This window comes from Artemia franciscana, chromosome 9 (genome assembly GCF_032884065.1).
Source record: "Artemia franciscana chromosome 9, ASM3288406v1, whole genome shotgun sequence".
Taxonomy (NCBI): Eukaryota; Metazoa; Arthropoda; class Branchiopoda; order Anostraca; family Artemiidae; genus Artemia; species Artemia franciscana.
Window position 1 is genome coordinate 35,942,259 of NC_088871.1, and position 15,033 is coordinate 35,957,291.

The following is a 15,033-nucleotide window of genomic DNA, read 5'->3' on the forward strand; positions in this document are numbered from 1 at the left end:
CTTTCCACTGAAAATTCGAGTTTTAATACCATTTAAGAACAAAAGTGGTTGAGGGCAACTAAATTATTTAGAATAATTACTGTTCACGTATAGGCTTTGGTAGAAGTGGCAGGCATGCTTGGTTTGGCTATCCAAGCAGCTTGGAACTTCTAAAGACTTTCCCTATGCTAATATTTTCCAGGGTTCCTTAGGATTATACTCCTGAAACTTCTAAGATTTCCCAAAGTTTCCTAGGGCTATAGTCCTGAAGTGACCGACGTACCTGAGTCCATCAAAAGACGTTATATAAAACATATTTCTCAAATATGTTACCAACAATATCACAGAAACCAGTTGGGGATAAATTAAAACTTTCAGTTAACCTTGAGAGAAGGGTAGGAGTACTTACACATTGTTCTGAAGGGGGGGGGGTGTAGAAAAGGGAGGCCTACAAATAATGTATTGTCTTATCAGCTTAAAGCTTTTTGGCTGTAGCCCTCTATGTAATAAATTCTATTCAAGAATAAGTAGCGAGGTAAATCAAACGGCATTATTTTTACCCAAGTTATAAAAATGTCGCACATGTAATATCTCAGAACAGCTTAGAAGATTGATTCGTAAGTTTCTGGGCAGCATTGGGGGGTTGATTGGACTTCAAATTCTCATATTGAAGAAGTGAAAAGAGGGATAGGACAATTTTCATCCGTCTATTATCCATTGTCTCTAAGCAGCTTTGCACTTACGTAGTGGTGTAGCACTTCTTCAGTACATTACACTTATATAGCGATGTATGTTATGTCTAATTAGGCTATTAAAATAACGCATCTACAATATTGCGGGAACGACTTGGAGGATCAAGTTGAATATTTCAAAAAGTGTTTGGGGAGTAATAAGTGTTTGGGGAGTAATAAGAGTAATAAGACCCAGATTTGATTTGGGGAGTAGGGACAAATTTAAGTCGAAAGACTTACGTCAAAATTATGCTCTTCCTTGGTGTCCATATCTTTGATTTGTGATTCGCTTCCCTCTTCAGGCTTCACCATTTCCCAAAACTATTTATGCTTAACTTACTTCCTCAATAGAAAGAATCGAAAATCTTATATTGGCCTTGTCCAATCGATTTGGCTCTTATGAAACAAGCTTTCCTCCACTGACGCCCTTGAAAGCGTCTGTCCAAGATACTCATACTGCAATCTCTGCATCCAAATTCCAAATGGATTAAACGGTCCCTTGATTTGCAAACAAAAGATCGATAGAATTAATGAACATGAGTGTGTTTCGTCGGTAAAACAGTTCAAAAATAAATGGTTTGTAATTATTGAGGAGACTGCTACAAATGATTTTTGTGAGTCTAATAAAACTATTTGCATGGCTCTTCAGCAAGAATTTTGACAAAGGGGCTATTTGGACTCGTTCGAGGTTATTCAAAAGCTGCTGTCGTATCGGATTGCTGACTATCTTGCAAAAGCTCAAATAATGAAAGTCAGACTCCAAATAGGGTACAAAAATCTTCGTGGAAGTGAATTTCTATGTTTACCTCGCTGCTGTTTCAGTTGTCGGTCCCCTTACAACACTAAGTCATACTGTCCTCATTCTTTATCTAAGTGTGCCCACTGTTTAAGAGCAAACGTCCAAAAGGAACTATAGAAATTAAGTGTTTTTTTTTTTATCACTTTAGGTCAAAAGACTAAAACATTCGTGATACCCAAAACTTTGTGTCACTTTTTAGCGTGAAAATTACATTCAAGATTCCCTTGGCCAAGTTATTTCCCATAGTTTTTTATTTTGGTACGAGGTCTATAAGATGAGCCCAACCCAATGTATGACTCTTTTTGGTTTTTAAATGGATATTTCATGATAATTTGCAACTATGTTCAGACCGAAGCTGTCTGGCTCGGCAGTTTAAAATTAGGTGTGCTTCCATTGCATTTAAAGTGTTTTTCCAAGACAACTTTCAGTTGTAAGACAATCGGCTTAAAATTTATGTGACAAGTACCTAGGGCCTTTAGGATTTGAGGCTAAGGATTTCCACAGGAAAGTCTCCTTCTCTAACCTTAGCAAAAAAGTGCTAAGATCCTTTCGAAACTTATGGGGCAAATGATTTGTGCCAAAGGGACAAAGTGACGAATTTCTAAGATGTACGCCTTTCTCAAACCCTACCTTCTTTTTGCACTAAAGTATTAAGGTTCACTTTTAATCTAGCAATGTACCTATAAACAAGATGACTTTAATTGAAAAAGTTTGGACTGCTGACCTCAACAGATTCAGCACTAGCTGATTTGAACGTTTGATTAATCAGGTTTCCGATGAATTCAAGGGTAGGAAACATGTTTTTTTTTATAAATGTTACGCAATGATTTTAATCATTACATGTATTTTATATTATTTTACAGTCACATGTACTGGAACCAACAAACAGGTAATATTTGTTTAGATAGCGTAGCAAAATCTTGCCGCTGGTGCATTTTAAGAAATAACCCTCCCGAATGCTATAGGTATAGTTCTGTTGCGTAAAATATTCAGCATCATCTTGTATGTCTAATCAATTTTAAAATGAAAAAATTATTAATTATAAGCGGAAACAAAGTGTTTTGAGGTTATTTTTAAGATTTGTGTCACGATTCCTTTTCTTTTAAGAATCTTCTTGTTTTGAGTGTATAACTTGAAAGATTTCGGATTTTGAGACAATCATGAAGTTCGAATATTGATGGGAAAGAAATAAAATCTAATTGTTACTCTTACGATACTTTAAGGTGAGGCTAAGTAGAGATTTCTGCAACAATTTACATCTCTAAGAAACATGAATCAAGTTGTCATTGTAATAGTTGATGTAGGAGCAGTCATCATGGAAATGGCTGATTATTTATGATAAAGTTTTTGCAGTAAAATTAGTCACTATTATATTAGTAGCAATAATAATAGAAGCAGTAGCAGGTTCTGTAAAAGTAGCTGGGCTAGAAGCTGTGACAAGATTAGCTATTCGATAGGAGCAGTAATTGCATATGTAATTATTTTCAGGACAGGAATAGTCAGGGTCAGAGCGATATTTGAGTAGTAGTACTAAGGGTAGTAGCAGCGAGATTGGGTTTATCTAGGGGAAACTAAGACTTATATGTGAGCTAAGTCGCTTATTTACATCGTAACATCTCCAGGCTATTGATCTCCAGTAACACTGAACAATTTCACTCAAGTTAAAGCATCCTTCAAAACAGTTTACCATGAAAATTGGAAGCATTTTCTGATTAGTTGAGGCTACCGCAATTTCTTTCTTCTTTTTACACCTGTAATCAACAGCTCAAAGAAGCTTAGACAAAACGGCAAAAAACCGCAAACAAAGATTAAACAAAATAAATATTAAACAGTTGGTTTTTGCATGTTCACTTTTCCAATAATGAGTTTTAAATATAGCAATTTTTAGATATTTCAAAAGAAGTTGAGATAGAGACCATATTATCGATAGCTAGTGCATTTATTCCACTCTTTCAGCACTAAATGACATTCTAATTTTAGCCAAAGTCTGGCTTCAACCAAAACTCAAAACGCTGTCACTACCGCAGAGATTTTAAAATAAAAGTTTGCAGTGCCTTTCCAAATAATAGGCGAGAGCGATAAACATTAAATACTTGTTATAACATGAGTAAGTAGGAAACTGCCCATCTATGCGACGTATTATTTAATCTTGGCAAAGTTTCCTTCTTCTACACTAGTATACTGTTAGCTGCAATTGTAAAAAATTCTTAGGCTACTTCATTCTTATCAATAGACTAGACAAGGCTATAGCCTAGTTTCATTAGTCTAACTGTTATTTCGGTAAATGTTTATTTTCTTTCCAAATGCTCTAAACTGGAAACTATGCTGCTTTGCAGCATAGTTTCAAACTTAGAGCACATGAAAATGCTAGCCTAATTTGTCCTCTGGTGGTGCAGTGGGTTTGACCTTAGCTTGGTAATACAGGACCCAGAGATCAAATCATGCTGCAGTAATGCACTGCAGGGCCAATGCAGGGACCTGAGTAGTCTGAAGCATTGTTTATCTGATACAATACAATACTAGCCTAATTCTAGAATTGCATCCATTTCTGGTTGATCCTCCTCCTCCATGGGACAAAATAAAAATGCATAAAGTAAACTTGCTTACAGGGTAACATTACCTACAGAGCAAAGCATATTAGTCCATGAGCCCTGCAGAGAGTAGGACAAGGTCTGTATTCTATATTTATTTAATTACCTTAAATCACATTTGCCATCAAGATAAGGGGGTAGATCCTCCTGTAGTTCTTGCTGGTGGTAAGTGATGTAATTATGTTGGTATAGCTTCCCAGTCCAGCCTCCACTCAGCCCTCTCCCAGTCCCTGTTGACTCCAGCCTTGAAGGAGTGGAGAGTCTCAGCTTGGATGGTAGACTTGGATAGGCTATTCCAGAGGGGGATAGCCTATCCCCTAAATAAACCTTGTTTAAGGTTTTTTTTTTAGTTATCACTCTTTTTTGAATAAATATAGAATACAGACTTTGCCCCACTGCCTGTAGGGCTCATGGACTAATACACTTCACTCTATGCTTGATGTTACCTATAAGCAAGCCCACTTTATATATTTTTAGTCTCACTGGAGGAGGATTTTAGAAAGCTAAAAAATGGATATGCTTCTCTAATAATGACAACAGAAGCAATAAATGGTCATGAGAATCTTGCTATATACAGTAATACACACTTTAGAGCACTTGGAACAAAAACTAAACATTTATCTTTAGTTTGTAGCCTATGTAGCCTACTTTTACTTTAATTTAAGTGTTAGGTAAAATTCTAGTTAAGTGACTTCTTGCTATCTCAAAAAGGGGTTAGGCTAGGATAATGAAACTTTCAGGGATGGCTCTAGAGGGTAAAGTATATCCCAGGAAGGTATTTTGAAGTACCTACCTCTACTCCTTCTCCCTCTAAAGGGCCCTGGCCTTTGATGACCTTTAAAAATATGTGTGTTATAAAAGTGAAACTTTGCAAAATAGATCTTCTGGTTGAATGAAGTACAATAAAATTTATCCCAATTCATAATGTTTTAAAGATATGCAAATACATTTCCTAAATTTTGAAAAAAGAAACATTGATATGGCTTAGAATTCTACTCAAATAACAGGAATTGCATTTTCAGAACTAAAGGCAGAGAAAAAGCAACTGGTAACTGAAAATTAAGGTAAAATGTTGTTTTGTCAAAATGTCATGTAGGTAAATTTCAGGGCCCTCTAGAGGGAGAAGGGGTGGGTACTTTAAAATACCTTACTGGGATATACTTTAGCCTGTAGACCTATCCCCAAAAGTTTCATTTTCCTAACCTAACCCCTTTGTGAGATAGCAAGAAGTCACTTAACTAGAATTTTACTTAAGTGTTATTTGCTAATTCTTTTGGATTCTCAGATTCTTCCATTCACATTCCATGTTTGGTCTGCCCTGACTTGAGTTAGCCTAATAGAAAATAATCTTTCAATCCAGAAAATAGGCCTATTGATAATGTTTATATTAATGGACTATTGAGGTAGCTAATAAATAAACTAACCTCTGTAGTCAGAATTGTATCCTGAATCAAAGTCAACATTACCTTAAATCACAGCTTGGAGTGAAATAAGGACTTTTGATCCTGTTGAATCACTCCTTGTGATGACAGTTGCATACATGGTTGATTATATTCTGGTGCATCCCAGTCATATCTCCATGGTTTGTCACTCCACTCAGCATCCAGATGGCATTTGAATACATCTGTTGATTCAGCAGAAACAGTGTTCTCCTTGAGGTTGTTCCAGAGGTTCACAATCTGGTTTGAGAAGAAGCTGCATCTTGCTCTGGTCCTTGCATGAAGTTTGCAGATTTGTTTTGGGTGTCCTCATGTTATGTGGGAGGGGTCAATCTCCAGGAGCTCATTTTCTTGATTGGCAGAGAGGAGTTTGTGTGCCTGGATCATATCCCCACGTTTCTGCCTGTAGACTAAAGAGGGGAGGTTGAGTACCCTCAGCCATTCACTGTAAGGCTTGTTTTCTATACTGGCAATCAGCTTAGTGGCCAGGATGGTCCCCACCTCCAAACACAGTCTTATCAGTCCTTTGTAGAGCTTGGTGATTACATGTCTACTTCTGCTGGTATTGCTGTGTTTCTTGATGCGTAGGGCTCTGCTAGCATTGGCTGAGATCTTCTGTGAGTGGGAGCTGAATTTTAACTGGGAGTCTACAATAACTCCAAGGTCTCTCTCCTCCTGAACATGCTCCAGTATGTGGTGACTCCCAGGGTTTTGGGTCATTAGGTATTGTTGCTGGGGGATATTGTGTCCAAAGTGTATGACCTTGCATTTTTCAGCATTGAATTCCAGCAACCATCTTTTGACCCAGGAGCACATGTGGTTGAGATCAGTTTGGATTAGAAATTTTTTTCATTTGTATTAGAAATTAGCTTCACCCTCAGCCCTGTAAGTACCAATTCAGGGTATATATTTGTACATTATGGGGTGATGAGTAAAGTTCAGAGTTACTACTGTAGTCAGACCTGCATCATCAATCCAAATATAACATTTGTTTGCATTGGAAATGAACTTCAACCAGTGGTGGATCCAGGGGGGCACCCCCCTTGACAATGTGGATTTGTGGTTAGGACTGCTTTCTCTGGTTTGGGATGAAAGTTATTTTTTGTTGTTGTTGGTTTTAACAGTTGAGTTTTTAATAAGTTATTAATTTATTAAGTTTGTTTCTTTTTGCAAACAAGTTTGAAACAAGGTTTTAGTCACTTTGTGTGGTCTCTGTTAGATTTTACTAATGTTGCATGCTGCCAAAAAGTATTTAATTAAATTTAGGTTTATCAAGGGAATCTGTCTGTATTACCACAACAGCCAACTGGGAGGCAAAAATCTTCATTTTGTAATCCTAACTTCTTTAGGCTTTTGAAATGATGTTTCAGGATTGTGTTGTCACAATGGGGCTGAAAAGCAAAATATTTATTTCTTTTTACTGTAAAAAATTTATTTTTGAGTCTTGCTATGGCACTGAGGTGAAGAAATTGATATCATTACTTTTTTTGGTTGTCTGTTCTCGTTTTTTTGTGAAGCAGAGTGGTTTTTACAACATGGTTTTTTATAGGATTTGTGTAATAGAAAGTAAGTGTATGAGAAGTGCAAAAATTGTTAATTTAAGTTTTGGATTTTGGTGAGGAAATGGTTTGTACTTTACTGCCTATTTTCATCTAATTAAAGCTCTGCATTATATGACATATCACCTCCTCTGTTTATCCTAAAACATTCAAATAAAGGCCAAGTTCTTTATAACTTCAATAAAGGTTCATATAAGTATATACTTAAAACTAAGTATACAAGTCAAAATACTCATTCCAAGGTAGGAATAATCATTTAAGAAAAATAAATTTAAAAAAAAAATTGTTTATGAAAGAAGGCTAATAACTATTTGTTTATTTTTTTTAAGCTACCTGATGTAGATGGGTCTCTAAGTTCTCAGTTTGAACCAGTGGAATGGTATCATTTTTTTTTCAAATATTTACTAATGAAATGTTGGTACAAAAGTGAAAATTCACACAACTTGAGTTAACCACAGAAACAAAATGCAACTACAATATTATTTCAGAATTTCTCACCTTCTAAATACCAACCAGGCACAAAATTTAGTTATGTTTTGTATAGGGGTTGTATATATTTGTCCTTGAAATTGTTTAAACTGCTATATTTACTGCTGCAGATTTTTATACCTATTTTGATCCATGCCATCCAATTATATTTCCATGATTAGTTATTTATAAATCAAAATTTTTACAGGACAATTCTCGTACTTAATGCTAAATCTGAGTCAAATTTCAAATTTTTATTTTTGTGCTCAACAGATGTATCAAGATTTAAATATTCGAATTGAATATCTGAAAATCTCAAGATTAAAAAAAAAAAAATAATTACAAATCTACCACAGCTTGAAACTCTGAGAACTCAAATCATCAATCTATACCTATCAAAAACAAGAATAACAAACACATAATTATTTGTTTTTTAAGGAGTGTTTTGGCTCATATACTTAGTTTGAAGCAAATATCTACATGCATCTTTATTAAAGTTCATATTATTCTCATGATTTTGGTCTTTATTTGAATATTTAGGATGAACAGAAGAAATAGAGAAATAAACTTTTTCTTGTAAAAGTGTAGATTCTGTAATATAAGTAAAATATATTGAACTTTAAGACATGGAAAGATATGCTATGTTGTTAAGAAAAGTAAAATTTTGATTAGTAAATTTTTGAGATTTTGTCAAAGTTTTCACTGTTTATTAAGACATTATTTTAAAAAATAGACAGTGATTAGTTAATGCTTTATTGCCCATACTTAAAATCCTTGTTTTGAATGTCTCCTATGCATTTCCATCTCCTCATTTTGTTTTCTTGTTATATTCCTAAAGGAACTGGTATTTAATGTTTAATATATCTTTCATGAATATACAAGTTGTATCTTTATCCTCATTTCCTACTCTTCATTACCATCACAGTTACTAAGCAATGCCACAAAGTTAGGCGACCTGCTAAATGGTTTGACCTATTCAAATTGTCACAAAGAGTGCACAACCCCAAAAGATAGTTCAAGATCTTCAAGATGGTTCAAGTGCAATGGGAGAAAATTATGCAGAAAATATTATCTAGAATTTATTCTATAGATGGTGAACAGCTTTTTTTTTATGGTGGGATGGTTTTTATGGCACTTGGTATTAACCAATCACAAATTCTGTCAGTCTGTTGGTCTGTCTGTTGGTCCTGGTTTTGCTACTTTTGGCGCTTCCAGGTAAGCTAGGACGATAAAATTCGGCAGGCGTATCAGGGACCGGACCAGATTAAATTAGAAATAGTCGTTTTCCCGATTTGACCATCTGGGGGGGAGTGGGGGGGCCTGTTAATTTGGAAAAATAGAAAAAATGAAGTATTTTTAACTTATGAACGGTTGATCAGATGCTAATGAAATTTGATGTTTGGAAGGATATCATGTCTCAGAGCTGTTATTTTAAATCCCGACCAGATCTGGTGACATTGGGGGGGGGAGTTGGGAGGGGGAAACCTAAAATCTTGGAAAACACTTAGAGTAGAGGGATGGGGATGAAACTTGGTGGGAAAAATAAGCACAAGTCCTAGATACATGATTGACATAGCTGGAAGGGATCCGCTCTCTTTGGGGTAGTTGGGGGGGGGAGTTAATTCTGAAAAAATGAGGTATTTTTAACTTACGAACACGTGACCAGATCTTAATGAAATTTGATATTTAGAAGGATCTTGTGCTTTAAAGCTCTAATTTTAAATTCCAACCAGATCCTGTGACATTGGGGGGAGTTGGAGGGGGAAACTGGAATTCTTTGAAAACGTGAAAATTGGGGTATTTTTATCTTACAAATAGGTGATCGGATCTTAATGAAACTTGATATATATACAAGGATCTTATGTCTCAGATGCTCCATTTTCGACTTGACTTGGATCATGGGACATAGGGGGTTGGAGGAAGGAAACAGAAATCCTGGAAAACGCTTAGAGTGGAGAGATCGGGATGAAACTTGATGGGAAGAATAAGCACAAGTTCCAGATACGTGATTGATATAATTGGAACGGATCCGTTCTGTTTGGAGGAGCTGGGGGGTGTTAATATGGAAAAATTAGAAAAATTGAGGTATTTTTAACTTAAGAATGGGTGACCAGATCTTAATGAAATTTTTTATGTAGAAGGAATTTATGTCTCAGAGCTCTTATTTCAAATCCCGACCAGATCTGTTGACATTGGGGGGAGTTAGAGTGGGAAATCTTGGAAAACGCTTGGAGTGGAGGAATCGGGATGAAGCTTGGTGGATAGAATAAGCAGATGTCCTTGATACGTGATCGACCTAACCGTACTGGATTCGCTCTCTTTTGGGGAGTTGGGGGGAGGGGTTCAGTGATTTGGCGAGTTTGGTGCTTCTGGAATTGCTAGGACAATGATAATTGGTAGGTGTGCCAGGGAGCTGCACAAATTGACTTGATAAAGTTGTTTTCCCAGATTTGACCATCAGGAGGCTAAAGGGAGAGGAAAAATTTGAAAAAATGAGGTATTTATAACTTACGAGTGGGTGATTGGATCTTAATGAATTTTGATATTTAGAAGGACATCATGACTCGGAGCTCTTATTTTAAATCCTGACCAGCATTAAGCCTCTGATTTTCTTAAATCAATCTATTGATTCTTATAATTTTGTTAGAGCTCATACCATATAAGCTCTTGGCTCTTAGCTCTTCTTGCCTCGTCACAAGTGCCATATGAGCTCTTAGCTCTTGTTATAACTTACTAGTTTTTTGTATCAATATTTTTATACCATTCTAATTTCAACAGATACCAAAGGTTTTGGTCATCAACTAAAACCTTTGGAATGGTCATTAACACAGCCAAAACAAAGGCTGTAGCACAATATAAATATATGTAAACAGTAGCAAAAATAACTATACTCTCTATGAGATATTTTTGGAACACATCAATCCCACACCTCTCTTCATGACTTTGCCTTTTGTGCATGAGCAATGAAAAATTTTTGTGCATTACAAGGGGATTATGGGAGATCTATTGCACTGACATGTTGGTAACTTCCTAGTCAGTGTGCTTGGATGTGTGCTATTTTTGAACAAACTTTTTGCTACTGTTTGCAATATTTATACTGTGGGCCATAGAAAAAAATGTCTAGAGATTCTGCATCCAGAGAAGTACAGTAATTATTAACTGGAGCAAATAGAAGGTGTGAATTCTTTTGTCTCAGCAGTCTCTTAACCTCTGATAATGATTGCTCAAAACCAATTAGGTGAAGACTTGGTTTGGCAAGCAGCTTTAAGAGCCTATTGTGAATCTGGAAAAGCAAATCACTGTCAAAGTGATTTAAGGTCCAACTTTTTAACTCTCTCTATCCTCATTTCTTCGTTTGGCTAGAGTAATGTCCATCTCATCACAAATAGCTTTTGCGAATTCCATTGCCTTTTCCACAAGAAAATCTATATTATCATTCAAAAAGGTCTTTAAACTTCTCATTTTGATGAAGCACTTTTCGAAACTTGTTTCAACAATTTTCAGGTATTTTTGGGTGTGTTTGACTTCTTCAGGGCCACCATTCTATGAATATAAAAAGTACAAAAATGAAAAATCCCACATTGAAGTCAACAAAGTTTGAGCTGCTCCTCTAGTGTCGAGAGTTTCTGAAGAGTCACAAAGTTTCTCAATGGTAGCAACAATCTTCTGAAAGCATTTAAACACTGGTTTAACGACTTAATAGCTGTGTGAGCACTCCACCTGGTTTCTGCAAGTCGTTTAACCGTAACTTCAACGTTTGCCAAGAGGACATTCCATCTGTGTGTTGAGCATGAGAAAAAACATACAACCTTGCCAAAGTACCAAAAAACGTCACACAGGAAGGAACTGTAGCAAAAGAGTGAACTCCGGAAAGATTTAGTGAAAGGCTGGCACATGGTACAAACAATGCTTTAGGATTAAGCTCACGAATCCTAGCTTGGACTCCTGAATGTACTCCAGCCATTGTTGTAGCATTGTCGTAGCCCTGGCCTCAGCAAATTGCTATATCCAGACCACCATCATCTTCAATTGCATTTAAAATATCCTGTGTAATGTCCACGGTTCTTTTTGTCAAGTTAAGTGAAAGTGATAGTTACTAGTTGTGGATTTTCACTAGTGATAAATTACTGGGGGTGGCAACCCTGAACGAAAGGGGACTTTTGGGAAACTGATCTTTTTTCGAGAAGATAGAATTTTGGAGAAATCCCCAAAAATTCGGGGATGGTGTAAGCACTGGTACTTTCAGACAAAATCGGCCAACAAATTTTATTAGGCCATGCAAAGTGCCAAGTAGCATTGCTACTATGCTATCTCACTTTTTGCACGGTGGAGCACAACTTGTATTTTGACAGCTTTTCTCTCTGCAAAAATTATTTTTTTTATGTAAAACGGTATTTTCAGACAAAATCTGCCAACAAATTCGAAAACTGCCAAGTAGTATTGCTACTTTGCTAGCCCAGTTTTCGCACAGCAGGTTCTAATGAATCATAAGTCCTTTTTAGTCATCTCTCTAGGGTTGGCACCTGGGGCGGTCCCCCCTTCTTACGCTACTGGCTGCAACTACTGGATATTTAAGTCTACAGTATAAGGAACAGTGTTACATTTTGCAGAAGAGGGGGTTGGAAAGATTTTGCTGGTTTTATATTGCTCATACTGTCTGTAAGAGTGGAGGATCTGTTCCTAATTAGAAGAATGATTTTTATTACTTTTAAGACAAGAGAGTCAGATTGATTATTGCCTATGATTCCTTGATTGCTAGGAATGCGCAAAAAATGGATCTCTTTGTGTTGTATACTGAGTAGAATGCATTTGAAAAAGAGAATGTCTTTGTCTAGTACTTCAAAATGAATTTGCCTTGCTTCTAGAAATAAATGTGACGAAAGTAGACAGAAAAAAGCAATAGTATTTATAAGATAAGTTTAAGGATCTAGTGAAGGCTACACTGGCAGGTACATCTTTGCTTCAAGTGTGGCTGCAAGCTCTTCAGAGTCTGTTTTGGGGAGGCAACGTTGTCGCCTTATGCACCAACTGGCGTGGAAGGAACTAAGTCTAAGTAAGTTGGCTATTAGCCTGAATTCTAGTCCAGTGTGTTTAGATATGATTGATCATGAGGATAATGTCTCTAACCGGATGTGTGACTATTTTGAAAACATTGGTGATAGTAGGCCTATTACTTCATTGATACCTATGTTTATTGATTAAGAATAGTTCCATCATTATCTGCCAGATGAGACTGATGTTTTCAGTGCGCAGTATCTATGTTTGAATTATGTGAATCTGTAAAGATTATGAAAATGGAGGTTACTGAGAAGATTTTTTTCTTTAAAAGTCCTGAAATTTGAATTGCATGGTATATCTATTTATTTTCTTTGTTTATTTAATGAATGTTTAAAAATAGACGTTTTTTCTATTGTTTAAAATATCTAAATGCGATTCCACTGTTCAAAGGAAGGGACAAGAATTCTTTTAAGTGGTTATAGACCTATTTCAATTTTGTCAGTTATTTAAAAGATAATTGAAAAGCTTACTAAAAGCAAGATTGTGAAATTTCCAGAAGATAGGGATTTTGTAGTTCACATCAGTTTTTTTTTATATTGGGCTCTTGAACAGAGCAGGCCGATTTACTGCTTTTTTTTTGTTAATGATGCTTTTGGACAAGGGAATGAAAAATACTTCTGCATTTCTTTATATAATTAAAGCATTTGATTCAGTTAATCATAATATTAATATTAAGAAACTTTATAGTCTGGAATTTTGAGTTTTTTTTTATAGATTTGGTAAAATGTTTTTTATTAGATTGTTCCCAGCATACAATATTGAATGGAATCCCTTCTGGTGCTTTACATGTATAGTGTTCCTCGAGGATTGTTTTGGGGTTCATTTTTGTTTTTAGTAAATACAAATGGTCTTTAAGATACGCCTAGTATTGGATCTTCGAATATCATTAATGACAGTACTGTAATGAGGTTAGAATAACATTATTATATGTTGTTGATGACTCTCATTTGACCATGGCTACTAGAACTGAAGTTGAATTATTATACGTTGTGTTCCAGAATATTATGTGTGTTGAAAAGTGGATGCAGTTACTAATTTGAAATTCAACTGTGATAAATCTTGTTTTTTGATTTATGAAGGAAGCATAATTTATTGTCCATGAATAACCAATATTAATCTTGGTAGTAAGAGAATTATATGTTCTCCTAATACTTTTCACCTGGGAGCGATTGTGGATAAGTCACTAAGTTTTAAAGCTTATATTGCATTTGTAAGCATGAAAGTAGCTAAGGATGATGCTATTGTTTAGGAACTTAGTATGTTTTCCTTGTAATATACTACAAATGTTGTGTTTTTCTACGGTATGCCCACATTTTCTGAATAAATATTATTTTGATATTATATCATGCATGAAGGAAGCTGAGAGGGTGGCTGTTCCCGAAGAACGTGTTAAATTTAATACGCGGAAGCCTGAATGATCTTGGGATCCGGGTCTAAAATCAGTGAAAAATAAAGTAAAATTTTGGCTACGTATTTGGGTTTTTTGCGAACGACAACGTAGCGGTGTAGTATTTCAGCTTAAACAGAAAACTAAATTAGAGTATAAAAAGTACTTACGGTCTGCAAAATCTAAAATTTGCAAATTCCCGTCAAGTAATTTCGATTGGAAAAATTTGGTAAATTCAAATAAAATCGATGACTCTTCATCAACAAGTAGCCCAATTAGTCCTGCTGCTTGGTGCAAATATTACGACCAGATTTTCAACACTATAAACCATTTTGTTCATGCTACTTTTATGAGGTTTCTTATTTCTGCGCTTCCCATATCACTCCGCCAGAACCAGATCCTCCCAGTTAATTTAGTTTCGGTGGCACAAGCTATAAAAAAAGCTTAAGTCTAGCTCTATTGATTGTGATGGTAAAAGTGTCAAACACCTAAATGTTGATTGTCCAGTTCTAGTCCAACATTTACAACTTCTGTTTCAAATGTGCTTATGCACCTCGGTTGTGCCTGAAAGTTTTTTGTGTGGAACAGTTACTCCGATCCTGAAAAGAGGAAAGATTCCGACTGAGTGTGCATCTTACAGGCCAATAACGGTTTCCTGCAATATAAGCAAAATTTTTGAGTATCTTCTCCTTCCATCAGTTAATTCTTTGGCATATTTTGGTGAAAATCAGATTGGGTTTTCAGCTGGGGTAGGTTGCCAGCAGGCTCATCGAGTTTTGGCTACTGTTCTTACTGAGGCTACTAAAAAGGGATTCGAGTTACATTTATGTGCTTTGGATCTCTCCAAAGCCTTTGACACTGTTGCGCATTCCCAAGCTATCTTTTCCCTTTTTAGTCACGGTATCCACATATCGGTAATTTTTCTTCTTAGATATTGGTATTCAAATTCCTTTTTGCGGATTAAAATGGATATGAGGGTTTCAGATAGTAAAATTCCAATACGACGTGGGGTCTGGCAAGGT

The 15,033-nt window shown here is 35.8% G+C and overlaps 1 protein-coding gene across 1 annotated transcript in view; it reads left to right on the forward strand.

Annotated features, from left to right (window-relative positions):
- The first annotated feature begins 3,496 nt into the window (after nucleotides 1–3,496).
- Nucleotides 3,497–15,033, forward strand: part of LOC136031349 (another transcription unit protein-like) — a 58,666-nt gene continuing 47,129 nt past the window's right edge. Inside the window, exon 1 of the mRNA XM_065710843.1 lies at nucleotides 3,497–3,616. Coding sequence (XP_065566915.1) covers nucleotides 3,613–3,616 — 4 coding nt within the window. The 5' untranslated portion in view covers nucleotides 3,497–3,612. The remainder of the gene's footprint in view (nucleotides 3,617–15,033) is intronic.